The sequence below is a fragment of the Rhopilema esculentum genome, chromosome 7, assembly GCF_057945365.1.
Source record: "Rhopilema esculentum isolate cy_ngs chromosome 7, ASM5794536v1, whole genome shotgun sequence".
Classification (NCBI taxonomy): Eukaryota; Metazoa; Cnidaria; class Scyphozoa; order Rhizostomeae; family Rhizostomatidae; genus Rhopilema; species Rhopilema esculentum.
The window spans coordinates 3,144,625-3,170,885 of record NC_142821.1 but is presented as its reverse complement, the minus strand read 5'-3'; the positions used below and the strand labels follow the sequence as shown (position 1 = coordinate 3,170,885).

Below are 26,261 nucleotides of genomic sequence, written 5' to 3'. Positions count from 1 at the left end.
AGGAGACTAGCTCACCAATATTGATCTCTGATAACAAACAAATCTATATGTCACGAAAAACCAAGAAAATCAAGCCGGAGTAAAGAAAATTTTATAACTATCATCATTATCAAATTAAATGGAATACATATCCCAGAGATATTATCTTGTATTATTGTCCATAATAAGATCTACTGGCGAAGAATAGATTCATACACTTCTTGAACCCCTTGAATGACATCAAGAGCTCTGGTTTTCAGCGCCAGCTACAAAAAAATAAAAGCAGTTCACGGCAGAGTTGTAGGAGTATCAATCAACTCAGAATTAGCATTTTTTCACAAGCAGATGATTCCCACAGTTTTAAAATAAGTTCATACGACTCCAAGAACTTTTGAAACAACAAAAATACGTCATTCGACTGAGATCTGGTATGCTTTGTGACGTCATCAAAACGGATAGAATGCCTTTCACGAAAATAGAAGAAGTTTACTAACCGAGATGATGGAATTGCCTGGAATCATTTTGAGTTCTGCCATCACCCAGATACCGTTAGTGAATCTCACAGACTGGTACAGCATCTCCTATAATTTGACGAAGACGAGGAGTTTAAGATGGCATGTAATTGTCATGCAAATTTATTCCTTGATCATTTACCATCAAGAAAAAGTCTTGAAATGAAACTTATGGATCATAACAGAAACAAGTTTATTTTCAAAAGGCTTCTTACTATATATCTTGGGGTTTTAAATCTATGTAATGTATTAAATAAAGAAGATCAACGAACAAAGAGCTCACCTGTCCATCTACGACTCTACGCGCAATTGTAAAGATGTTATTGGCTGCAAATCTTTGCTGAACTGCATCTATTAGAAAATAAACAACTGTTAAGATACATTGCTAAAACCTTTTCTTGTATACCCTCCAATTTCTCAATATTAGGGCATCTCTAGATCGTTTTCTAAACCCGTACATGAAGTTTTTGCAATGACATACCTGGCGATAACTGAATATCGGTAATCTGGCTTTGTACTTCATTGGACGCTGGAATATCTTTCCATGTTGCAAGGAAAACTTTTCGATCTAAGAGTAAATCAAATGATACACATGATATCTCACTATCAAAAAGACAACAAATTTCATTTGGATAATCAAAAATCTGTGTAAGACTTTTGCTTCTATTTAGCAAAATTTTGGTCTTATTTAGGAGAAGCTGTGAAAATTAAAGCATTGCCCTATTATTCTTCTTTGACATTACTAGCAATTAATAAGGTGCACTTCGTAGAATTGGAAATTGGCTCGAAGCAGGAAGTAAGGAATATGACTGATAACCGGGGACTGTTTCGCCGCTTAGTCAAGGTAAATGCAGTTCGCATGGGCAACTCTGACTGGAAATAAACCAAGAGAAGATAATGGCTATCTGAGTCTATTTGCTTGGACGAAAACTTGAGCTATATTCAGACTTCGAGACTTCATGACTCTTACCAAATTGTCCGGAAAATGAGTCAAGAGACCTGAAAAAACTCTTCTCCTTTTTAGGGAAGTAAATTACAAAACCAAGATATGAAAGGAGATATGAAGCTTACCCATTTCACCATCTTCAACAAAGTATACGTGAAGAGGAACAACACAACCAAAGTAGAATACATCGATGTTGTTTTTAATTGCCACTTGCAGGTTGCTGAGAGGATCCATCCTTTGGACAGGACCGGCTGAAATATTACACATTATATAGAATATAGAGCATTTCATGGTAACATGATTTAGCATTTTAAGAGAAAGTGGAAGCGAATAGTGAAAAGGGGAACATAACGCAACAAGAACAATAATTAAAGAAAATTTGCAGACTTTGGGAAAAGCTGTAGGAGACCAGATCCTGATAGGACAAAATCCCATTTATGAAATGCAGTGAATTCTAGACTAGAATTTGATGGATTATATTCAGATTGTACGAATTGGCATTGATTGCAAAACATTGTCATTTAAGAGCCTTAATATTTTGGCTCAAACTGATCTGACGAGAAAAATAAAGGGCTGTTGAGAAAGGGCTTAAGAGGAAGGGCTTAAAAGGAAAGGCTAAAAAGAAAGGGCGAAAGCAGAAGGGCGTGAAACAAAAAGGGGGAGCAGGACGGGCTAAAGAGGATAGTTTAAGTGGAAGGGCTAAAGAGGAAGGACCTAACAGGGAGGGCTAAACATGAGGGGCTAAACAGAAAGAAAAAAGAAGGAAGGGCTTAAGAGGAAGGGAGAAGAAGGAAGAAAATTTGATAAAATAAAATAACGACTTTGTACAAGAAATGAATATTTGGTACAACGTTTTGAAATATTCATTTCTTGTAAAAAGTCGTTATTTTATTTTATCAAATTTTGTTCATTTTCGACGAACAACACGCACAACTTCATTGATTATCGAGAAGAAGGAAGGGCTAAAGAGGAAGGGCTGGACAATCGATTCGCTTGTACTTTATTGATTGTACTATATTTAACAATGAACAATCAAACCAGCAATTCTAGATAGGTATTTCAGATAGCTAGCATACAGGTATTGAGCTGCAATGATGCATCTGCCTTCTGGTTCGGTGGTAGAGGTGTATTGACTTGTAACGGGGCAGCAGGAGTTAACCCAAAGCTGTTTTTGTTGAACTGAATCGCGAACCCTCCCATAGCTTGCATCGCTACGTTGGTGAATGTAAGATCCATGTAAATATGACCCTGGCGACGACTAAATGTGCCTGTTGATAAACAAAGCGTAACTATAGCAAGAGACAGTATTAGTACAGTATCAATAACACTTTTAATAGAAATACATACAATTCAATCCTGTTTAGTTAGAATTCAAAGGTGTAAGTAAATGCCTGACTTAACGAATGCCCGATTTATCCTGGGTACGACTTTTGATTTGATTAAAGTAGGAATATCCAATTGGAATTGAAAATCAGTCCGATTTAGAAAAAGTTCGTGTTATTCGGGGTACGACTGAACTGTATTTCAGTACATCAGGGTGACTTGTAAGGATATGTGAAAATAATTCAGTGATTTCATGCTAGCTGAACAGATGTTCTAGCAGCGACAATTTTCTAAACAAACTTTGAATGTGAGGGTTCAAACAGGTTACCTTTTATATTGGTTCCTGAAGTAACGATGGAGATATACCGTAAATTCTCGAATTAGGCCCTTGGGGGCTTATTTATTTTTTACATTTTTGGATGGGGGTTATTCGAGGGGGGGGGCTTATACGAGGGGGGCTTTTAAAATTATAGTAGATATCAAGAAGACATTATTAAAAGACACCATATATTTTAGTAGAAATTTCCTTATTAACATTTGATTAATTATTATCAAAAGTATTAGCTTTAGTGGTAATTCAATAAAATACCAAAGGAAACCGCAGAAAGCAACAATCAACAAATCAAGGGGGCCAATTCGAGGATTTAGGGTAGCAGTGGGGGCTTATTTGAGAGGGGGGGCTTTTCGAGGGGGGCCAATTCGAGGATTTACGGTACATCTATATAATCAAAAATGTCTAGGCAAAATCTAAGCAAACCTATTTTATATATAATGAAAAAGAAAGTAATACAATCTAACTCATACCCGAAATTTCAAGACCTTTTCCCTTGGATGCTGGCAGCCATATCTAAAAATGGGAAGGTGACTCGTTACAAACACGATGTTACATTAAATTTAGTCTTATACCCAGATACAGGCAAATTTGATTTAGCTTGTGCCATATGCAACGAATGCCGCTCTTACTTGCCTAACATATTTGACAAAGATTTATTGTTGATAAAAACAAAAAAACCAGAAAAATATGATAATTGGTCAGATGAAGAGACAAACTTAGCTTTATTTTATTTTACTATCAAAATTCCCTAAAATGAACTAAAGCATCTTTAGAGTCCCAGAATATCAAAAGATCCATGCAGATAAACTGACTTTGTGCTAAATCAAAACTATTATTTTAAAACCTATAGCAAAATGTTTACCCTTTTTTTATTTGCTGGTTAATGGCACAGAATAATTTTTCAAATAAAAAAAGGAAAAATTCAATTTAAACTTTTAGCTGCTGAATTGCTGAACTTTGGTTAACTGTTGAAGTTATAAAATAACCCGAAATTACACCATCAAGTATGATTACTAGAGTAAAATCAGTCAAATTTGTTGTCAATTTGCTGAGATATAGCCAGTGTACAATCTAAATCTTTGTTAATGGGTAACTTTTATTTTGGACAGGGTCGTAAATTTTAGAACCAAGGAAAAATTAATGATATTATAGGGAACGAGCCATATCTCAGCCGATTTGTAACAGATTTAAATGATTTTCAAAACATCAAGATATTGCCCGGTGTTCTTTCAGACCGCATGGTCCTAAAGACAGACGCTCTAAAAATTGTTTTTTGTTACACTTGTCCGCTCGATTAAAAAATATTCGACTTATGGGGCAGCGGAATCATCAGGCAGTCGAAGTATTGAGAAGCCAAGCTGCTATATACTGTAAATTATAATACTTCGGCTGTTTATCCGCAAGAAGCTTGTTTTGTTCATTTCGTTTTATCAGAATTCGAATAAAGAGCCATTAATTTCTGTGAAGTTGATAGACTATTAAACTGAAACTTACAGATTTTGGCGGGGTGTAGCCAGCCGATGACACTGCACCACTGAGACTGAAGAGATCTCCAATGCCTGCAGCGCCGCCGAACGAGGGCTGTGGAGGAGGTTGCTCTCCCAACTGCGAAGATATATAAGTAATTAAGAATTCAAAGAAAATATAAATTTTCAGTTCATAGGTAAGCAACTATTTATATCATGATACGTTTCGATATCTCAAAGACCAAAGATTGATATTTCAGAATATTTCAGATAATATCAAAATCAACTCTCTTCACATTTTATTGTTTGCTGTGACACGAAAAAAGCAACGGACCGGGTGTCTTCTTGAACAGGCTCAGTCGTTAGGAAAACAACCAATGGCGAAACATAAAAAAGTAGTTAATCGCAAAAACAGAGTTTTTAATGAGCCAACAAGTGACGTCTTTAAGAAACTATGACTATTTAGCAGAAGGGTGAGACGACACAGGTTTATCACAGATGAGTTACGGTTGTTTGGAAGGCCAGTTCGTAAGGCCTTGTCAAATAAAAGCCTTTTAAATCAATTACTCCACGCTAAAAAGAGATATGACCCGATCGAAAAAACAGATAAATCTGGGAAATTTGAATAGGTAATTGACAGGGCACTAATATCTTGATGACAAATCATTACAATATAGCGTTTTTCAAGGTTCGGTTGAAATACAAAAACTCTTTGTTTAACTGGCTTAGACAAGTAGCCAGTTGGTATTCAAATTAAGCATGCTAAAATATGACTTAAAAATTTCAACTCACAGATAATCCTCCAAGGTCGCCGCTAAGAAGATCGATTCCACCCGCTAAATATAAAATACAAAAGTTATGTACAACGAGTTGTCGTTTTGGAAAGAAGTCAGGATATCATTAGAAAAATACGAGAAAGATGACGTCAATCATAGAGTTTTAAATATAAATGGGAGGGGAATTTAATGTTGAATTAGTAAAATTAAATTATAATTAGTCTTGAAAAAGAGCGCCCATTTCGACAAGGAAAACTGAATTAGCTGGAATAAAAACCTGAATTGATAATATCATGATAGTTTTGAGTTTAAAGGGCACGTCTTTGGACAGGGACCACCAGAACGTTTAGCCTAGAGATTATGACACAACCAAGGGCCGTTAGACATTGCAATCGAGTTTGACCAGTACACTCTGTATTGTAAACTGAAGTTCAGGCTGGCTGTTTGTAATTTTTCTACAAAAACTGTAGGCTAGAATGTTTAAATTTCGCTTAAATTACCAGGGGGTAAGTTAAAAAGATTTAGTCATGGGACAACATTAAGCCACAAAGCAAGCCCGTAGCCAGGCCTGTGGAGTAGAGGTGGCAAATGTTCCGTGTCCAACGCAGGCAAAGTTTAAAGTGAAGTTTTTGTAGGTGTGGGAGGGGGTGGGTAGAGTTAGTGGTAAAAAGAAGCAAGACAAGTTGTCTTCAGCAATTGAACAACTTTCTCCCTCCTAGTTTTTATTCAGCTAGAAAATTTTCAATTGTTGTGTCTTCCATCAAGATCTTCTTTACAAACGCCAGACATGCAAGATTTGACTCCCTCTCCGTCCGCAAAGAACTTCACTTAGGGGAATCTACCCTTGTTAATGCAAAAAACAACCACTCTTCAAAGTCGTTATGTGAAGCCAGCAGTAACTGCAACTTATAAAAATTAATAAAGATTTGCGAGTATCGGTGTGCTTGCTCTATACAGTCGCTAAATCTATCTTTTGAAACTCGCTATTTTGGCATTTTTACATCTTTAAGCACTCTAGAGAAGGTTTTGCAAACTGTTTGGAGAAAACGTAATAAGCTTCTCCAACATTTTCTCCATAACAGGAAACTGTTCGCTGCATATTTGTATAGAGGTATTAGGGTCCTTTACATAAGAAAATTTGATAAACGATGAGAAGGAGCTAGCTTCCATTGTCTCCCATAAAGCTGTGTTGACTTTTCCTGGACGTCCACATCCATCAGATGCAACGATTCTTGAATACTAGAAGCTATGACTGTTTATGTCGTACTGACGGAGAGTGTTGACAAAATCATGAAAGTGCTTGGGAAAAATGTTGCTGATCTCAATGCATTTAGTTTCCTTTGTTCGGAAATCAGCAACTATTTTGCACATGGAGCCTCAGTTTGCGCATTGCTCCTTAAGGTCCTCTCTCATTACAGACAGCGCTTCAATATGTCATGGCAATTCAATACAAACGGCGAAAAACCCCATTAAAAAATGTACAGATAAAATTACCGGGGTGACAAACAGCTGGTACTCCCTTACTCCATTGCCACCCCATTTTACCCCTTGGCTACGGGCCTGCCGTAGAGCAACATGTGATACGGACAATGCAGGATTTGCTTAAATAGCAATTGGTAAAATATTACCCTGTCATCAAAGATATGTCTTTACTAAAAATAATACACAAAATGTACTTGCATTCGTCTAATTTGTAGTACCAAAATGTACTACCATTCGTCTAAGGCTAGTGTTCTGTAAAAACTGTTCTTGAAGAAGAAAAAAAGTGCACTCATATAACAGTCTCATAATGACATGATAATCACAAAAAACATTTGAACCTGGTGGTGCTTGCTGGATAGGGGGTTGTGGTTGGAAAGTTGGTTGGGCTGGGGTGGGTTTAGCTCCGAAATCCATTGCCAGGAGATCCCCAATGAGTAAGTTTCCTCCGGCTTGGGGTGCAGCGGCAGGCTGACTTGGGGCAGCCGGTTCGGCGGTTTCCAGCACTGGAGTGCCGTCGTCAGGCTCCCCTGCGGGTTCCATTCTCGAAGGTAGAGCAGCACGACGAACCGGGGTGCGACCAGCAACAAACGAGCTAGGAGGCTTGTGGTACACCGATGCGAGGCTAGATATGTGGCATATAAGCTCATCAAGGAGACTTGGCTCCAGTAAATCGGTTTCCTCTGATATCAATGGTTTTTCAGCCAATACCACATCCTAGAATATGCGTTGAAACGGTATAAATACTGCTAAACTATGAGTTTTCTAGAAAAGATCGTTACAAAATGATTCTACGAAGAGGGCGTAAAAAGCTGTCAAAAGGCTGGGGGAATTACATAAAGCAAAATCTTGAATCACGTAGGTCGCTTAACAAGATCGGTGGTGTATACAAAAAGTCCTTGTAGAAATAAGAGATATTCCTAAATATTGTTCTAGGGAAGCAATCATTAATTTGCTGTACGGAAGAAATCTCGAGTCACGAAGGTACGTTATTTGATATGCTAGGCTTGTCTAAACGATAAATACCTTTGCAGCAGCTGGGTCGGTCGACAGCAATCTCCAGTAAATATATCCTCTATCTCGAAGATCAGGATTATCACTGTCTTGTGTTGCCAAACTCAAAACCTGTTGCACCAATTCCTGGGTATCTGTTGGTCTCTTCAAAAACAGCTTCACTATGCCAGTTAGCAACTGCAGCTGCACCTGTGTACGAGGAAAAAAAGTAATGACTTAATTGGCACATTTGGCACCTTAAATCTTTTCACGACAGTTTAAAACATAAGAAACTGGTCTTTCTTACAACACAGAACTGAAAGCTAAATCAACAAAAGATTTTTATGTATAAACTGCAAAGAAGATGCTCCATTATTTTTGAGAAAATTGCATTAGGCCATCACCTTATCATATACAAAATTAGCATTTTGTTATTCGCTGATAATGAAATACCTGAGCATTTTCATCCTGGAATCCTTCTAAGAACGTAGCCAAAAGCTCATCAGCATTGTCAATTCGTTCTGCATACTCTCCAATGATCCATATCATTGATGCGCTAAGATGTGAAGTATTGAATTTAGACATTGTGTTTATCATCTTTATTACTATTATTTATCTATAAACATCCACATGAGTTCTCTAAGCTATGAGCATTGTAAATGGAAGGCTATATGCATGGTGATTGTGGTCTCCATCTGTTTAATATATTGTCTAAATATATTGTTTGATATATTTGAATTTTAGCGAAATTCGAGACTGTTTCGAAACTTCGGTAAGAACAAATTGACACTGTCTGAATAAATTCCAACACATACCGTGCTTCCGGTTCGTCAAGTGAGTCAAGATTCTCGCACAGCGTAGCAATGATCCCCTCGTATTTGTTTGGGTATCTTCTGAAGATGTCCTAAGATAAAAAAGAAAATTTATTTCACAGCTGTTAAATACAGCGGAAAAACTCGAATTTCTGAGAATTTACAAAACCCAAAACTGGGGCTCTGAAGACTCTTACACATTTCGAATCTGCTCTACACAACAAAGTGTGTATCGTTCCGCCTAAATTTTTAATAGTAGTTTTTAATAATAATAATGATTTATATGATACAATCAGTAAAAGAAAGAGAGACTATTGGAGAGACTATCAGAGAGAGAAACTGAGAAATTGGCAGTAAAAGCCTAAATTAAAAAAAGCTGATTCTGAGCAAACAGAGCATTCATCACACAGCCACCAAAAAGTGTTTGCATTGATAATAAAATGAGCTAGCTTATCAAAGTTGCCAAACAGCAGGGTAGCTAGAATGAAATCATTCTGTTTAAGCGAACCAATAAGGTGTTTCTGTCCCGTTCTGTTTTAATATGCGACACGGCAACTGTTCTGGATCGTGTAATTAATCACGATTACCTACTAACATATTAAATGCATTTGGTTAAAAGGCATCTCTTAAAGGTACTATGCCCCGACGCATTTAACTTGCCATTTAAATTTCCTATTGGTTGGACTTTACAAAAGACCTATTGCTACGAAGCCAATCGGCTAATCTTTAATGTTTTCTCGATTTTAAACCCGCTGCAAAGCCTATTGTCAACTCTGAACAGTTGACTGATGGAACATGGTGCCTCTAACTGGAAAGCAGTACAATGAAGTTGTTCTTAAAAAATTCAACAAGTAAGACGCCAGACAGGACAACAGAAATAGTTAAACTTGAAGACAATGCCAACTTAACTTGGGACTGAGTGACGACCCAGACTCACCTTCAAAACAATTATGGCCTCCTGCACCACGTAATTTACTTTGTTCTGAATCAAATCCAGAAGTGTCGTCACACATTTCTCAGCTGATTGCTAAATGAAAAAATAGAAATTGATAGTTCGGAAGTACTTATGATAAACTACAAGAGGTTGATAGCATATTGAAAAAAGAATGATGTTTGCATTTATGTTTTCCTACGAACTATCCTAGCTATTTGTTAAAAACATACGAATCTCTATGAGGAATCTACAAAAGATGCTGAAATAACTGAAATAGCACGCCCCAATCGAGAATGTTTAATATCTACTTTTCTCAAGTCTTATAGATCTGTTTGTGCTAGATATAAACCAACTTTGCAGCCAATTTTGTTAAGCAGACTAACACAAACAGAGTAGCTGGAGAGGCTTTTAGGTCACCATCTTAAAGGGTCCTCTTTTCAGTGCAATGTATGTGATATTCTGAAACAGGGATGAGCCCAGGCAGTGTACTACGAAAATAACTGTTCTTTCTAGTTTAAAATAATACTGCTTGCGAGTTTATTGATAACAAGCAAGTATTCACCAATCACACATGAGACAGAAAAATCAGTTAGCAACAAATAAAAGCATTTGCAAGCACCAAGTGGATTAGGCCACAATGATTTTCAATTTGAATCGGTAAATTGTTTTCCACAAACCACAAGTGTTATCATTCGGTGTTGTTTGAGTGGATTATACTTCCTACCAGTATTCGAAAAGTAAAAAAACAACACATGAAGACGCTCTTTACTTTTTCAAATGACAAATGAACAGAGCAGTTTGCTGAAAACCGTTTGACCTCGTGCAGTCACGCTGAATATTGGAAAGCGTCTAGAAAAAACCCCAGAAATGTTATCCCAGAAAATGACGCCACGTTAAATGCCTCTGTGCATCTTGTAAAAAAAATGTAATATGAATGACACTGTTTGATCTGTCAAGTTTTAAATTAGATAAAAAACCAGAGATAACTCAGTATCTTCAATCAATGTTCTCTTTCTTTTAAACAACGTTTTCAGGGCGTCTTTATCGCCGAGCAATCTAGATATCAGGCCGGAATGAACATATGTCTTTGCTGCCAGACATTGCTTAGTCTCTTGGGGTGTGCATTTGATTACAGGCATAAAACTCAACGGCAAAACAAGTGGTTCCCTTTTCATTCACATTAAATCAGATAGTTAATTAGATAATTTGATCTCGTCAAATCAACAACTAATTTTCGTATAGGAACTGCGATTACTCTAACAAAAGATGTTTCTATAACTTCATATCAATCAGCCGAATATGGAAGAGCTTTAGGTAACTGTTAAGACATAGACCGAAATAAAGAATGACACGCTTGTTAAGGCAGGTTGGTTTGATTGCAGGGCTGATAAAAATAAGAATTCGATAAATATACTAGCATGCGCCGTGAACAATATAACAGAATATAAGAAGGAATTTAAGTAAAATAATACTAGGACAAATAGCGGATCTGTTGACCACGTTTCAAGCGAATTCGCTATGCATTGCATCCTTCGTTCTATTCCATCTATCGAGTCCAATTTCCCCTTTACTTTACTCAGTTCTATTATTGCTTTCTATCTTCACTTAATAAAGGGCTATATGCTTGTTTCAATGCCGCTAATAAATTCGATATTGTTTCCTAGTACAATTTTACTTACATTCCTAGTTATATTCTATGAAAAAATAAGCTTGAAATACGATTTGTACTTTATAAGGACAACCCAGGCCAGAAATACAAATGGCAATATTTGTACTGTCATTTTCATTGCCCACTTACTGAAGGCATGAACTTATATCAGAAGGAGATAATCTGTGAAAAACATGCGACTTCCTCATAAGGATGGCGGAGGGAAACCAAGGAGGCAGAATTTAGACGCGAGGCTCAAACTTTGCAACAGCACTATAAAACGTGTGACCTTCAAATTGCTCCTTTATATTACAAAGGGCTAGACATTGAACCAATTGGCTGACCCTGGTGGCTGCCGATTCATGAAGATTCAGATCCCCTCGCGGTTGTTACTGATTGGGCACCTGAGTCCCATTGGGATTTAGAAAGCAAAATATCTTTTGACACAAGCCAACGTTCTCAACCAAATTTAATGAATCAAAAAGGTCTCCTACCTCAACTTTAATTGCACATCTTCCTATAGCACGCACAGACTTTCTCACAAAATCGACATCAACCTCGGTAGCATATCTGAAAATAAAGACAGACACCATGTTCATTAAGAAAACAGATTTCATCCTACACCGTAATACAAACGATAACAATTCAAATATTCTTCCTTTCTTCATCAATGAATGATCCAAAGAAATCTGTTTCTAAAGGCCAGTTTTGAATCAGTTTGTAATTTGTTAAATAAACCAAAAAGGTAATTTTATTGAAGCAAACATTATTAAATTCACGTATTGAAAATACTGTGGGTAGATTTTCTCAAAAAAATTGAGATGCCATAGCCATTATCAGTATGAATGAAATAGTGAAACTAACAGTCTAGGGATAACAGAAATGAAACAGTAATGAAAATGAAAATTGCTGCTTCACCGATACAAGTTTACTTAAATTCCTAGTTATACTTTATGAGAAAAAAAAGCTTGCAAAACGATTTAGACTTTATGGCACGAAACAGAAATACAAATAGCAACCTTTTGCACTTTCATTTTCATTGCCCCTTACGAATTGTTGTCATATGGTGCTTGATTCAGTACATGCAGAGAGCTGTACACCATTGTGTTTGAAATGGTATATAAACCGTACAGTCTTATCAAATAAATAAATAAATCAAAACCCTCGGTAGTTATTATTTTGTAGCTTGGCTGCCTTGGCTAATATTTAGCAATAACCATTTGTCTAGAAGCAAAAAGGTTATCAGAAGTAGAACTAAGTGTATTAAATAAAAAACCCCATCATACTCTTTGAGTTCAGCAAGAACTTGTCCAATATTTTGCTGCGTTGCCAGGCGAATCATAATGTCCAATTTTTCTAGCTTCACGTAGATTGGGTCATTGTACTTGACAAAAAATGCTTTGATTTCATGTTTCAAAATGTCGGGTCTGCAGTGAGAAATTATATGCAGAATGCAGAATGGTTTAAAATTTACAACTACTTGGATTATTAAATCTAAATTCAAGCAAAAATTGATCAACATGTTAATTCCATAAATCAAAAAGAAACAAAGGCAAGCCAAGACAACAAAAACAGCAAACTGCTTGTAGCACTTCTCACCCTAAATTGTGACGTAGATGATACAAAAAGGTAGAATTATCTTCGTAAAAAGCAGCCCAAGAATACGACTGCCAATAAATTTGAATATTTCCTACTTTCTACTAACAAAGTTTTTCTTTTCACAGTTATCAGGCCTGGCCATTTGAGGAGAACCATAGCTCTTGCTCACCTCCAGGCTCTCCTCAAATGCTGGAGGGGAGCTACAGATTGCTATCCTAAATTGCTCTAAAAAGTAAATTTTCCTCTGCTTCTATTCTTATTTATCTACAAATAGTTCAACTGTAGACTACTAGGAAAGCTTTTTACTGTTCCCCTGCTAAAAGTCTTATGGATAGGCCTGAGTTGTCCCATGCTTACATAAACTTGTGGTTGTATAAACTTATATAATCTATTAAAAACTCGAATCTTTCTTTCAAACTTAAAATATTGGACAATGAAATTGTCCTTAGGATTTATTTCGCAAATAAATCATCCCAATAAAAGGTTGTTATCAAAAATCTGTCTGACAAACGACTAGAAACAAACAGGTGTTTATAAATAAGAAAATGTACGCAGATTTTAACGACAAACGCAATCGATCACAGAGTATCTGTCAGCTAATGCTTCAGAAAAAGAAGCAATAGAATATAGACAACGCCTTTCTGTTCTAAAATGCTATCTTTAAACATTGTGCAAAACTAGCTAACAGTTTTCAGCCCTCAAGACCAATTTTCATAATTCACAGGTCATGCATACACCATTAGGTTACAAGGTTAGCCATCTAATTTTGATACTTTATGTTTGGTACAACAATGTAGCCAGCCATTATGGGAGCTCTTTTTATCTCATAACACGAAAACAGGGAAGTTTCTATTTCTATCAACATTCTAGACAGCCCTACATGAGAGTTGTATCCTTAGGCAAATCATATTTCACAACTTGGAGCCTGGTTTTCAATGTTACGTTTCGTTATGTTTGCGAATACGCAGCTTCAGGGAGCTTAGTGTGATTGCCAAATTAAAGCACACGACAATTACAAATAGAGAACAACATGTGCTGCTTATAATTTCCATTGAATTTTGAATTCAACGCCAAGTGAATGAAGGGTGCGTAAATAAGGAAATTCTATCATTAGACAACGTCTAGACAACTATGAAATCGCTTTTCAAAATAGAAAAGGCTCGTATTTTGTCTAGCTTTCAGCAAATCAACACACGAATCCAGTTTTAGACACTGACTGAGTTCAGCTGCCTTGTCTAGACAACCCAATTACGCCAATACCAACAGCTTAGATCTGAGTACCTTTGTATGAAATTTCGGTTTCTCTTCCATCAACGAGACAAGTTCATTTGAAAGTACTCCAATAATGGGCAAGGCAACATCCAATTTTACATCATTGTAACAGTGGAAGGTTATGTGTAAAAGTATTGTAGGATAAAGCTATTGACGTTAAATAAAAGTTAAAGACACACCTCTTTTGAACAATAAGATTGATGTTTCGTAACGCGACGTATTGGATCTCCGGTTCAGCCGACAACAGGGTGACTATAATAGAAAAAAGGCAATTTAAATGTCTTCAAGCCATTTGAGCCTGGGTTCATATTGAAAGAAGACAAAAATAGCAATCATCATTTCAATGAAAATCGTCCTTCCAGTCCAGTTGTAATGCCCTTGTCATATAATTTATAAAGTTTGCTGTTGTGAATTCACGTAGCCAAGGAGAAATTGTCTCGATGTCTGCTTTCTCTAATCAAGTCTTTTAATTAACGAAGTGTGCAAATTGACAGACATCAGAAATCAGGTTAACAAATAGAGAGCTGACTTACAGTGTAAAAACCCTATGAAATCATAATTCACTGGCGTAACAACCAGAGATATAAAATCTCAGTACCCTTTGATAATTTGACCTAGCGGATGTTTTAGGATGCAAAGAGAGTTAAGGCTATTAATGAGATTTTGAGGCCACCTCCAAAAGTGAGTATTGTAGTTTCGACAATATAATAAAAACAAATGTAGATAAGAAAGTGAAAATTTTTAAATTATTTCTATTTCAGACACTACTTTGTCTTTTTTGGCCTACTTTCATGATTTTAATTTGATTTCATTGATACATTATTCGTCTGAAAGAAAAACGACCTGAAAAAAGCTTTACAAAAAATTATCTGTGTGAAATCCAGAGCTTAGAAAGTTGTCCTAAAACTGGGCATCTAATAGCAACATACATTCTGCAACATATAACAGTTTTAAGTTAGTTATATCATTTCAAGACTTTCATGAAGATCTCATGTTTTACAAAAAAGCTTGAAATACAGATGCTTTATAAGCATGCTACTAAATATGTTTCTTAGAATTGGAGGCTACTAGAAAAAGTGTCTTGGTGTGACTTAAAACACATACCCAGAGGAGGTGAAAGCTTCTTGATAAGGCTGTTCATGTATGGCGAGTTTTGCAATATCATTTCCATGAATTTCATCAAAACCTTAAAAAATCAATTCAAACAATAAATACAGGACATAGTGAATTTACATCTACAGAAACAAATTTTCATGGTATGTCAGATATGTCAAACGCGAAAAATATGCAAATAAAATGCGAATGCAACGCGAAAATAAATCGCGAATAAAGATTTTCTGTATCTATTAAGGTCTTTAGAACATTTTCATGCAATTAAACATTCACCAATGCACTGCTCATATAGTTTGATTAGTTTCATCATTCATAATGTTGAAACTGTCCTTCCCGACCTGCTTGAAGAGTAACATTACACAGCTTTTTATACTCTGCTTTACAAAAAAATTACACCTCAAGCTAATAGAGCCAGGTTATGCTAATAGCAACTCAAAACTGAGAGTATTGAGACTTTTTAGCATGTTAGTTAAGGTAATATGCTTTAGGGCCTAAAATTGAATACCTTAACTGCGGACAGAACAACAGCAGCATTGGCATGAGACAAGCGAGGAGTGATTCTTTCACAGATGCTGAAAACAGATTATGATAAAAAATGAAAAGAAATAAATGGTAAAGAAAAATATAATATAGTAGATTGAGCAATTTGAAACATGTGCACACACAATATATATACAGTTTGCCTTTTTCGACAATCCTCGTCTACTCAATTTCTATTAATTTCCTCCTACGAATCTTTCATCAATTATTACTTCCTAAAGTTTTCTCCTTAATCTCCATTACTGTCACTTCCTTTCTTGTTTCTTTCCATTCTCTACTAACACGTGATTCAATATCTAAGTTCCAATACTCTCACATCTACACGAAACATTTTGTCTGACTTCCTCCGTGTATGGCTTTGAAAAAGCAATCATATTAAAAAATACTTAAGCTTTTTTTCTGATACTCTTCGAAGTATAAAACCTCAGAATAATGATCGAAAATTTCTAGGCAAGGAAATATATGTTACGATTTGTGGACTGAAATAAGCAAATAAAAAACATCACAGTACTGGCTTAATCCAATAAATGCCGCTTGCTTATCAAAATTACATCCAATCAAGTCCAAGTGAACTATTTTTGTCTACCCAATAACAAAATTTGTATTGTTTGTGTAGATGGTCTACGTACTCATCAGAGTCTTAAAGGCTGAAATAACCAAAATGTAAGCAGAGATTTACATTCAGGTGCGTCCCGGAAGAAAAGTGGGAGGAAGAACGGTGGGTTTGATAGGTTCCTTGTTTTTGAGTGATATCTTACTTCCCAAATACCTGAAGGGTCAATAAAAACTTCTTTGTGCCAATCACGACTTTGTGCTTCAACGTGGACAAATTCCAAAGCAACTAAATGAAAACAAGACCTTGCCTGGCTACTGTTTTAAATTTTTTTTCACCATTTCATGCTTTGGTGCACGTTGGATTCTCGGTGTTGACCTAAAGCTGAATCATATTCTATTTGCGTGGGACCCTTCGGTTGTCTGTTATTTGAGGTATTCGTTAGTGGGAGGCGTCAGTTCCCGGAGGCTTCACCGTTGGTCAATACTACATCAGAGCTAGTTTCCAAAATTTGCTGTATTTCTATGTTAAAATACGAACTTCTACAAACCTTTGTGCTTCTTTTTCATCTTTAGGCTCATAGGTGGCAAGCGAGTCGAGGATAAAGATCTGTCCCCATCTGAAAAAGGGGAATTATATCTTAGATCAACTTTCATGGAACGAGCAACACTATTTGACATATCTAAATTATTTGAGGAAATATTTAAAATAATCATAAAAAATGAAAATCAAATAGTGGCCATTAGAATTTTACTTGTTTGAAAAGAATCCTTGCTTTCTCGATAAATTACACAATATAAGACCTTATGGGAATGATATTCTTGGAAAATATACTTGAAAAATCGATGGAGCATGTGATGAATACCTAAAGAAAAGAGGAATCCAAAGCTTCAATTTGATTTTTAATTTGATAAAAATGAAGAAAAACCTACTCTGTGCACTCGTTGAGGGCGGCAAGAAGTTTATTAATTGTCTGTGGGTTTATTTCAAAATATTGATGGGCATTTGGAGATGAATCGGCAATCTCAGCTAAAGCAGCCACCGCATTTGCAACAACCTGCAACAAGATACAGGAACATAAAAAAGAAAGTTCAAAATGAATGTCATGAAAATATTGGCTTTTTGGGAGGAAAAATTACGGTAAAATTAGAAAAAAACTTTTTTGTTAGCCGCGGAGAGTCATTCTATAATCTTTGTACAAAAATTACAGCCTATCAAAAATTAGCCTTGTTGACATTTGGTAAAGAAAATGAATAATTATTTCCAATTGGAAACTTCATAATGGTGGGAAATAACACTTTCCTTAAATTAACAATGCGCCTCATTCCTTTTTTTCCAGGTTATACAAAATAACTAATACATAAGAACAAAATTAATGATTTGCATCAAACAAAAAATTATTGCAAGGTATGGTGAAGGAAAAGCAGGAAATCAAATCCCTATTTATCAAAAGAAGCCCATGCTATTATCATAAATAAACGAAAGTTGAAAAAGTAAAATAAATAGTTTGCAAACATACGAAAAGATGTAAACAAATGATAAAATAAAAGTAAATAAAAGTATGAATGTTTTATTTGCAAAAACATGAATTCATAATGGATTTGTGAATAAAAATATGAGTATATATGGTTTTTTCCTTAATTTTGTTTCAGTTAATATAAATTTATTTATATTTTATTGATCATTCTGATTTAAAGAAGCGAGTAGGTTCTTTATTGCATATACTACTTGGACCCAAATCATTGTCACAAAACTTGGTTGAGGACTTTGTAGCAGACAATTGCAGGGTAACAAATATAGAACAGATAGATCAGGGACACTGTATTGTCAATGTTGTCATAGGATTGCAACACAATCCAACATAAAACTATGTTAAATTAACTTTCCAACATAAAACTATGTTAAATTCACTTTCCAACATAAAACTGTCTTAAATTAACTTTGCAATATTTTAAATAAATAAAGTAATTATTAGATGACAATAAAATTTTGCATTAAAACTTGAGAATCATACCATAGGATTTGAATCCGAAAGCAGGTCCCTAAGAGTTTCAAGAAAACCTTGGTCTTCCACTAATGTTGCATTGATATCATGTAACTTTGCCACACAAACAGCTGCCGTCTTTCTAACGTATGGGTCCTCATCCTTCAGACACTTGCGTAGAGGTTCGCACAAATACTCTGTGATCTTATCAACTCTTATGCAACCCATTGTACGCACAGCAAGAGCCCTAATTAGTGGGTTTGAATCTTCGCAATCCTAGAATAGAAATTCGAAAAATATATAGTTAAAAAACCATTCCAGCAATGGTTTGTGAATGAACCATGAATATGACTACTTGACTTAAATGTTTGCCCAATCATATCTTTACAATTCTTTGTTTTTAACAAGAAACAAAGCAGGAATACCATTCGAAATTTGACTAAATGTGAAACTTGAATCTATATCAAACTACTCTATGGATGGTAGAAGGTAGTAAAATTAATATGAATTTTTGATGTGTTAAAATTTTGTTTCATAATAGTTATTTATTGAGTTATTGGAGGAGATGAAATTGAGAAAAAATTAAAAATACCCATTCCAAGAAAACAGAAAACAAAGGAAAGCAGAAAATTGTTTGTGAACAATAGAGTTAGAATCCACATTATAGCTAAAGTCATTGCTCATTCGTTGTCAACTATCTTTAATGTTGAAAAATATACAATTAATTGAGCACAGCAGTGTAGGCAAAAAATCATTTGTTTTTCTAGAATTTTCCTGCAGACAAATCATCAGAAAGTCTCTTTATCAACATTCCTTTTTAAAAATACCTTTCTTAAAAATATAAGAATTAAAGTAAATTTTACAAAGACATTTCAGATACTTTCTTTAAAATGTCACTGACAAAAAATATTCAGTAAAAATTTTAAATATTATGCAGATCTAATCAAAAACAAAAACCATGAGACAAACCATGTCAAGACTCCATAAATATTGTATAAAAAAGTATCTAAGCTGAATTTCGCTAGGTTACCTTGACAAATGTATTAACAGCCATAATTGCCATGTCTGGCTGAGACTTTGCATAGTTCATCAGATACAAATACACAAGCTTCTTCAATTCCAGATTGTCTGTTTGCATGCAGTTAACAACATCAGGAAAAAGAGCACTAAAGAAAGACAAAAAATACATTTATCTTACATGGAAAGCTTTTATTTACATCACAAGCAAAAAGAGAACAATTTAACTGTCAGGATATGTAAACTGATTAACATATATCACATAAAAAAGTATGCCGGATAAATCCACCAATTCCCTTTTTCTGTTTTCCTTCTAATATTTTGTCTCCTCGTCATATGGAGTGACATTTTCTCATCAATTTTCCAACAAAAGATTCTTTGTCATTTTCAGGATAGAGCTTTAATACAGGAAGAACACAATTCAAAAACACAAAGCAACTTTATTTGACCAGTGTCAAGGGAGATGACTTCTGGCCACTATACAAAACTTTGATCTACATTTTTGACTGTTAGAAGATTACAAGGTGAGGGAAATGAGATTTTTACAGAGAAAAAGCTATTTTACTTATTATTTTGGCTTTGAGCTTCCTTTATTATGGCTAATAATCATGGGTGGCTTATAAATGAAGAATGCTATAAGTGATTAAATAATCTTCGATAACCATTAGAGCAGTGGTTTTTAATCCTTATCTGTAGACATTTATTTTACTTGACAAACCTCTCATAGAAACCAAATTTGACAACACTAACCTGACATCCTTTCCTACAGTCATACTAGCTATCACCTTTTTTACAGCTTCTTTCTTCTTCTCCTTCTTATCACTGTTGAGCTCGCCTTTCAATTCATATATTTCACCTGGAATATAAACAAAATTACAAATCTTTTATAGCTTTCATGTCTGGGTTATTTTCTGCCTTCTTTTATCTGTTAATGCATTTAACATTAAATTTCTCTTTGTGCCATTTTTGTACATCACATCTTATAAAAAAAGATGATAAGAGGTGCAGCACAAAGACCAGCTTTGTTAAGCTGGCCTTTTCATTTGATGCAAGTGATTACTCGCCATTGCCACAGCACTCATGCAAACCCAGTCATGTGAGCATTTGGTCAATTGCACTAAGTGATAAATTGTGAGGAATAAATGTTTAATCAATATAAACATTGATAGTCATTTTTTGTGACTCAATTTAAAGGTACTACTTCCTGTCTGTCAACCAACAAGTGTTAACAATAAGCTTAGCAGGGCATTCATGAGTGAGTCAATATTGAGAATAAGCTTTACATTGCTGATTGGATACATAAATAAACTGTAATGTAGTCTAACCAATAACTAATTTAACAGGATTAATATATATGGTTTTTATAAACATTATGGACTTTTTAATATCTATTGATTTTAATTATAATCATTGGTTACATTTACTTGGAGCCATTAGTCACGTAAGAGAAATCCTGTGAGCGCTGGTTTCCAGGATTTTCCAATAGTCAGTCCTGACCAATTATGGTTTTTAGGGGGGGGGGGGGGGTGTCATTGACTGGCAGTCGACAGTAGACCAATTTGTATCCATTGAAAGGCCTCATGAGAGAAAAAAACCTCAGTTACAGAAATATTAATATACAGATGACTGCTTGAGAAAAGTTGTCTTTAATTATGCAATTGTCTTTTGCTGGTTGCTTGCCTAGATCCATAAAAGGTTTAATCTTAGTTCTCATTGAGCAGATTTATAAAAGATGATTTATGCATCAGTGTAGTTCAACAGAAGGTGAATTTAAGCTTAAATGAATACTAAAAAGCTTTTAATTGCAGGCTTCTTCAAAACAAAAATCTCAACAAGTAAAATAATAGGATATGATATAATGAATCTGCCAGAGGTTTTCTTTTTTCATATTTAGTCACTTGTATTTGGTTATTCTTTCTCATTTTACTAATATCACTCGTTATTGCAATGTAAACTGCCACATTGTGCAAGTTTCTTATTTATGGAAAATATCCAAAGTATTGATGCCTGCAATCAGTATAAAGGAAAACAGAATAATTCTGGAAGTACCATATCATTTATTAAGAGATTAATGTAGTTGGTTTAATACCAATATTAGCAAACAACTTTTTGCATACAGTATAATTTGCAAGATTTTGTTGTACAGTGTTGTAGTGTGAAGTGTTATAAATTGAACAACATGTTGGGAATTCCATAGTGTTATAATGTATTGTTTTGCCTTTTTATATATATATACACTAGGGTATCAAAAGTATTGCACCATCTTGAAGGAGGAGAAATGGCGCAAGAATGATTGAAAGCTATTGTTATGTAAATTAATTCTGTTTTTAAGTGGCCAATGGCAATTGGCCGAAAGCAAAACAACCACCAATCAAAACTTCAATATATTTAGAGCATTTGTTTTAAAAATAACAGAAGAAAACGTCTTTTAACAGTCTCAAATTTCAATATTTTGACAGGTAGCCACAAACTTTTGAAACCTTAAAAAGCCTCCTTGAAATGGACCCATATATTTGGGAAACATATACTTATGGAATTTCTACTAGGCCTTGAAACCTATTACAATTAATAATTCTCTGGTTTTTGGACCATCATTTAGATCACGGTTTGTAACCTTTTTCATTTAAAGTAAAACTTTTTAAGTGATGTTAAAAATTGGACTTTATTCTGACTATGTCAAAGCTTTAATTTCTTTTGTTTGGAAATAATTCTTTGTAAAAATGTTTTCCATTTACTCAGGTAAATTTTTCTTTTGTATTTGTTCAAAACACTCATTATAGTTTCAGTGGACGGATTTTGAGCTGGAAAACCTTGCCCAGTGTCAAGTTTCATTTCTTTTACTGCCCCTCTTTAACATCAATATATTGCTGGTCGCCCACTTCTCGGTTTCTTTACTATTGTAACACTCTCGAGAAATATATTTTAATTTCCTGCAGCTGTTGTGTGGCTGCATCTATCTTGGTCAACATTTTTTTTAAAACTGATGACCACTTCCCCGTAAATATTTTATAGCAACTTGCCTCTCATTTGACAATTTTGCTTCCATAGTTATGGTTTACATTTTTACAAACAAAAATGTCTTTGCGCAATTTAAAAATATCTAACTAAGTTTTCTATGGCATCAGCCAAATTTGCAACTTTTTCCTGCCAAAATTTGCTACAAAATACTCCTATTTCTCCCAATTTCTTGCATTCAAATTTTTTGTATTGCCAAAAAGTTTACAAAAAGTGCCCCCATTTTGAGCAAAGTGGTGCAATACTTTTGATACCGTAGTGTATTTGTTCTTGTTTAATTGTAAAGTAACTCATGCAGGCCTGGCCGTTTGTATTTTTACAGGTGAGCTGTGAATCGCTCCCCTCATTTGCTGAGGCGAGCTAAATCAGTAACACAGAGAATGTACTTTAAAGACAATCGACAGATGACTTTAGTATCTGTCTGTTGCCTTTAATAGCCCCAGTTAGGAGTATGCTGTTTTACTTCTTTCAATTTGTATTTGCTTTAACCGTGACTAAGGCACCCCCTTTACTTAAAGTGTTTAAAAGAACAGACTCTTTCAGTTTCATGTCAAGCTGGCACAACACAAAAACAACATTTCTCTTGCCAAACAATCTTTTTGCTGTACAGAATTTGAAAATGGCTTTGAAAAACAAATTTTGAAACAAACTTAAGTTATTCGTCTAGCATTCTTCATAGTATAAAACGTCAGAACATAGATGGAAAACTCTATGTTAAAATACTCAGTTTTGGATCGAAATAGGCCAATCAGAAAACGCGAGCACATGACTGTTGAGGTTGTCCAATCAGTTCCGTTTGCCTGTTGAGAATGTTACCAATGGAGTCCTAAGGTGAAAACGAACTCACTTATGCTACACAGAAGCGGTTGGTCATGTTTATATAGTAGATAGATTCACAAACTGCTAGATGGAATGATGATCAGTCTTTGCCAATAATGCGAAACATGTCGCCGTTATAGTTTTTCACCCAACCTGGGTTTTTCAGTAAATGCCGCTGGATAGTAGAATTCCATGTTTTGGTTGTCGTTTTTGATCTGCAAGACAGAGTACCCTGTTCTCTTCGAGAAAAAGTTTTGTTACTATTGCTAGAAGGGACCTGCTGTTTTATTATATCCCCAATCTACAATTCCTACCAATTTCTTTGACTTTCCTTTCAAAAATATGCCTGTTTTCTTAAGATTGAAAGGTTCTAATCGCTACAAACTTACCTTTCGCTGAGCTATCCTTTTCCAAATAGATCGAAGTTCATGCCTCTCATAGCAAAAACCGCCCAACAAGCAAAAAGTTAATTGCAAAAAACGCAATTACGGGAAAAATCGCTGTTACAAGAATAAACCAATTAACCCTTGTACGTTTTCAGGGTTCTCTGAATAGGAAAAGGGCGAATGAATGGAAATTTTAGGGGAGCAATTCTTCCTTCATGTTCTGTTTAGGAGAGCAATTCATAGTTCGCCTCAGGTTGCAAGGGGAGCGTGGAGGCGAGCGCGAGCTATGGCTCGCCTCAAACGGCCAGGCCTGTCATGGTTAGGACTTAGATGACCATGAATTTTTGCTAATACAATTAACTTGGATTATTGTATACATTCTTTTTTATAAGAACCAGTAAATTTAGGTTCAGACTGGCTGTTCTTCATTTTTTTGAAAATCTTAGGCTGGATTGTTCTTAATTTGTTCTTAAATTAAGAGGGTTTAAGCAGTACAATTGCTAGCTTCTTTGCTCTAGGGAGGCATTCAGGCCTCATTTGTCAACAAAGCGAATGAGACAACCTTCATTTGCCAACAAGTTTGAATATTCACTAAAAGAGCACCCGCATATGGCTAGAAACTTCGTTTTTTAGATACAATATTGTTCAAAATTGCATTTTACAGTAGCTTAGCCTCAGTTTGTTCTTAACTTTTTTGAGGCTCGTGTTTTTATAAAATTGTTTTTATAAAAAGAAAAGAGTTCAAAATCATATTTAAGGCATAATAAAAAAAGGAAATAATTTTCTAGATTGTATTGATTGTAGAGGTACAGGTTCTTGTTAAGGTCCATCACAAACTGCAGGTTGGATGAACCATGACCAACCACGTTTAAAACATGTATAATTTTGGTTTCATATGGCTGAGAGCAGTCTCTGAGGTACAATATTAGAATGGGATCTAAAAAGCGAGCTAGTAAGAATTGAACAAGCTGCAAGCTTTGATGTTTCGACTTGGAAAGTAACAGTTACTGAAAACGACTGCAAGTTTCCAGCCCAAGGAGCAACTGAGAGAATTTTTCATAGTACAATGTAAATTCACCCGCACTTTTTTACTTTTAAATTGCATCAATAGCTTTTACAAAACACAATTTTGACCAAATTTAATACATTTAGACAAAAGGCACAGAATTAAATGTTTTGTCACACCTTATAGCTATACACAGTCTATTAATGAGTAAAAAAGCATGTTTACATGAGCTTCTTAACCTGAAAACTGTGCTAGACAGGATTTTTGTACATGATAAACTAAACACAAAGACCTCGTACAGTAGTATACTATATTTTAAAAAAAGAATGCTACTTCATCAATTCACCCACCTTTCTTTGTTGTGGTGAAATATTTCGAGTCAGTCTGCTTATTTGAGTTGAATTTACTGCAAGATAATGGAAATTTAAGGCAATATTAATCAATACAAATTCTCTGTCATTTTTAAAAGGGGTTTCATAACTTCGAGTGACACCCAAATGGACAAGGGCCTAATATGAGGTTAGGCAACTACTGAACTAAGGGTTAAAACAACGACCCGCTAGTCGATCGTTGGAAATATAAAAGAACTAAAGCATGCTTCAAAAATGCAAAACAAAAATATGAATACCTCATGTTGAAGCCGGTTTGTTTCCTTTCAAAACTTCTCAAGATTTACTGAACTCGAAGCCAAAATTCTGCTAGCAACAACTACCTTCCGCCATGCAAGCAAATCCAGAATTCCGAAAGTCCATTTGCGCCTGCACAACGACACCCAAAATCCATGATGGTAGCCCAAAAAATTGTGTAGAATAGAGAAATCGAAAAACCCCTGTTAGATCTCATTGTTATCAACCAATCTAACGAATAATTGAGAGGATTTTATAAAATCCGCCCCATCGAGGATGGTTTTCTGGTAAACTTTCTGGTTTTCTGGCTGAAATTCACTGGGTCCACCGAAAATGACGAAATGCTGTCTCCGAGATATGGAAAATATTAACCATCAAAATCATTCGCATTTCTAAACCTATAGCCTTGGATATTTGCTACGAACCGAAAATCTTAAAAGTTGTCATTTTCTAAAAATCCTGTTTTGTTCACAAAATTCAATTATTTTCTGATAGCTCCTGATTCTACCATAACGAATCTACCTTTAGGGCAAATTGTAAAACATTTTCAACTTCAAAACTCGATAAAATTTCCAAAGCCTTGTTTATTTTGCAAAAAATAGAAATATTTGATAGGTTGTAATTTCCCCAACAAAACCAGCTTTCTTCGTCAAATTCAATTCCCTTCTATGAGCTGCAGATCATATTGCTGAAAAATTACTTCATTCTGCGAAATAACTTAATCTGCAAATTGGGATAACATTTCCAAGCCTTGCATTTCGCTATGGTTTTGAATTCTTTGAAAAATGATAATTTTCTTAAACTTTGGCTTCATTTGCTTCTTCTGGTTGTATCATACAGCGTCGTTTTTACCCTTTTTTAAAACTTTGCAGTAAGAATCTAACCATTTTCAATGATATAGAATTTAATTTTTGGAAATTGCCTCAGCAATGCAGCGTTCTTCATCAACTTATTTTATTTTTCACCATTGTTTGGTTTCATCATCATTGTTTTCATCAGCGCCATTTCAAATTCTATTAAAAACGTCTATTGCCCTATCCCTACCGCTTCACTTTTTTGAAAAACACTCAACCTTTTAAAGAAACACTTGATCTAAAAAAATCGACTTTTTTCAAGGCCAAGAAAATAG

The 26,261-nt window shown here is 35.0% G+C and overlaps 2 protein-coding genes across 3 annotated transcripts in view; one reads left to right on the top strand and one right to left on the bottom strand.

Moving 5' to 3' along the window:
* LOC135683393 (RNA-binding protein Musashi homolog 1) overlaps window positions 1-12,581 on the top strand; it is a 105,335-nt gene extending 92,754 nt beyond the window's left edge. For both annotated transcript variants that reach the window (XM_089109310.1, XM_065198635.2), the window contains one exon: window positions 1,516-12,581. The gene's annotated coding sequence lies outside the window, so the exon portion shown is untranslated. The remainder of the gene's footprint in view (window positions 1-1,515) is intronic.
* LOC135683389 (AP-1 complex subunit beta-1) lies at window positions 12-25,286 on the bottom strand. Its single transcript, XM_065198625.2, has 26 exons — window positions 25,135-25,286; window positions 24,857-24,912; window positions 20,031-20,136; window positions 19,294-19,429; window positions 18,294-18,539; window positions 17,212-17,336; window positions 16,830-16,898; window positions 15,692-15,758; window positions 15,178-15,259; window positions 14,253-14,325; window positions 12,489-12,629; window positions 11,697-11,772; window positions 9,558-9,647; window positions 8,624-8,712; window positions 8,262-8,364; window positions 7,842-8,018; window positions 7,157-7,532; window positions 5,353-5,396; window positions 4,589-4,699; window positions 3,565-3,607; window positions 2,514-2,705; window positions 1,563-1,688; window positions 973-1,059; window positions 775-842; window positions 474-560; window positions 12-245 (listed from the first exon to the last, which is right to left on the bottom strand). Exons 1-26 carry the CDS (start codon window positions 25,137-25,139, stop codon window positions 171-173), a joined length of 2,850 nt encoding a protein of 949 aa, XP_065054697.1. The 5' UTR covers window positions 25,140-25,286; the 3' UTR covers window positions 12-170.
* Between the last annotated feature and the right edge of the window lie 975 nt (window positions 25,287-26,261).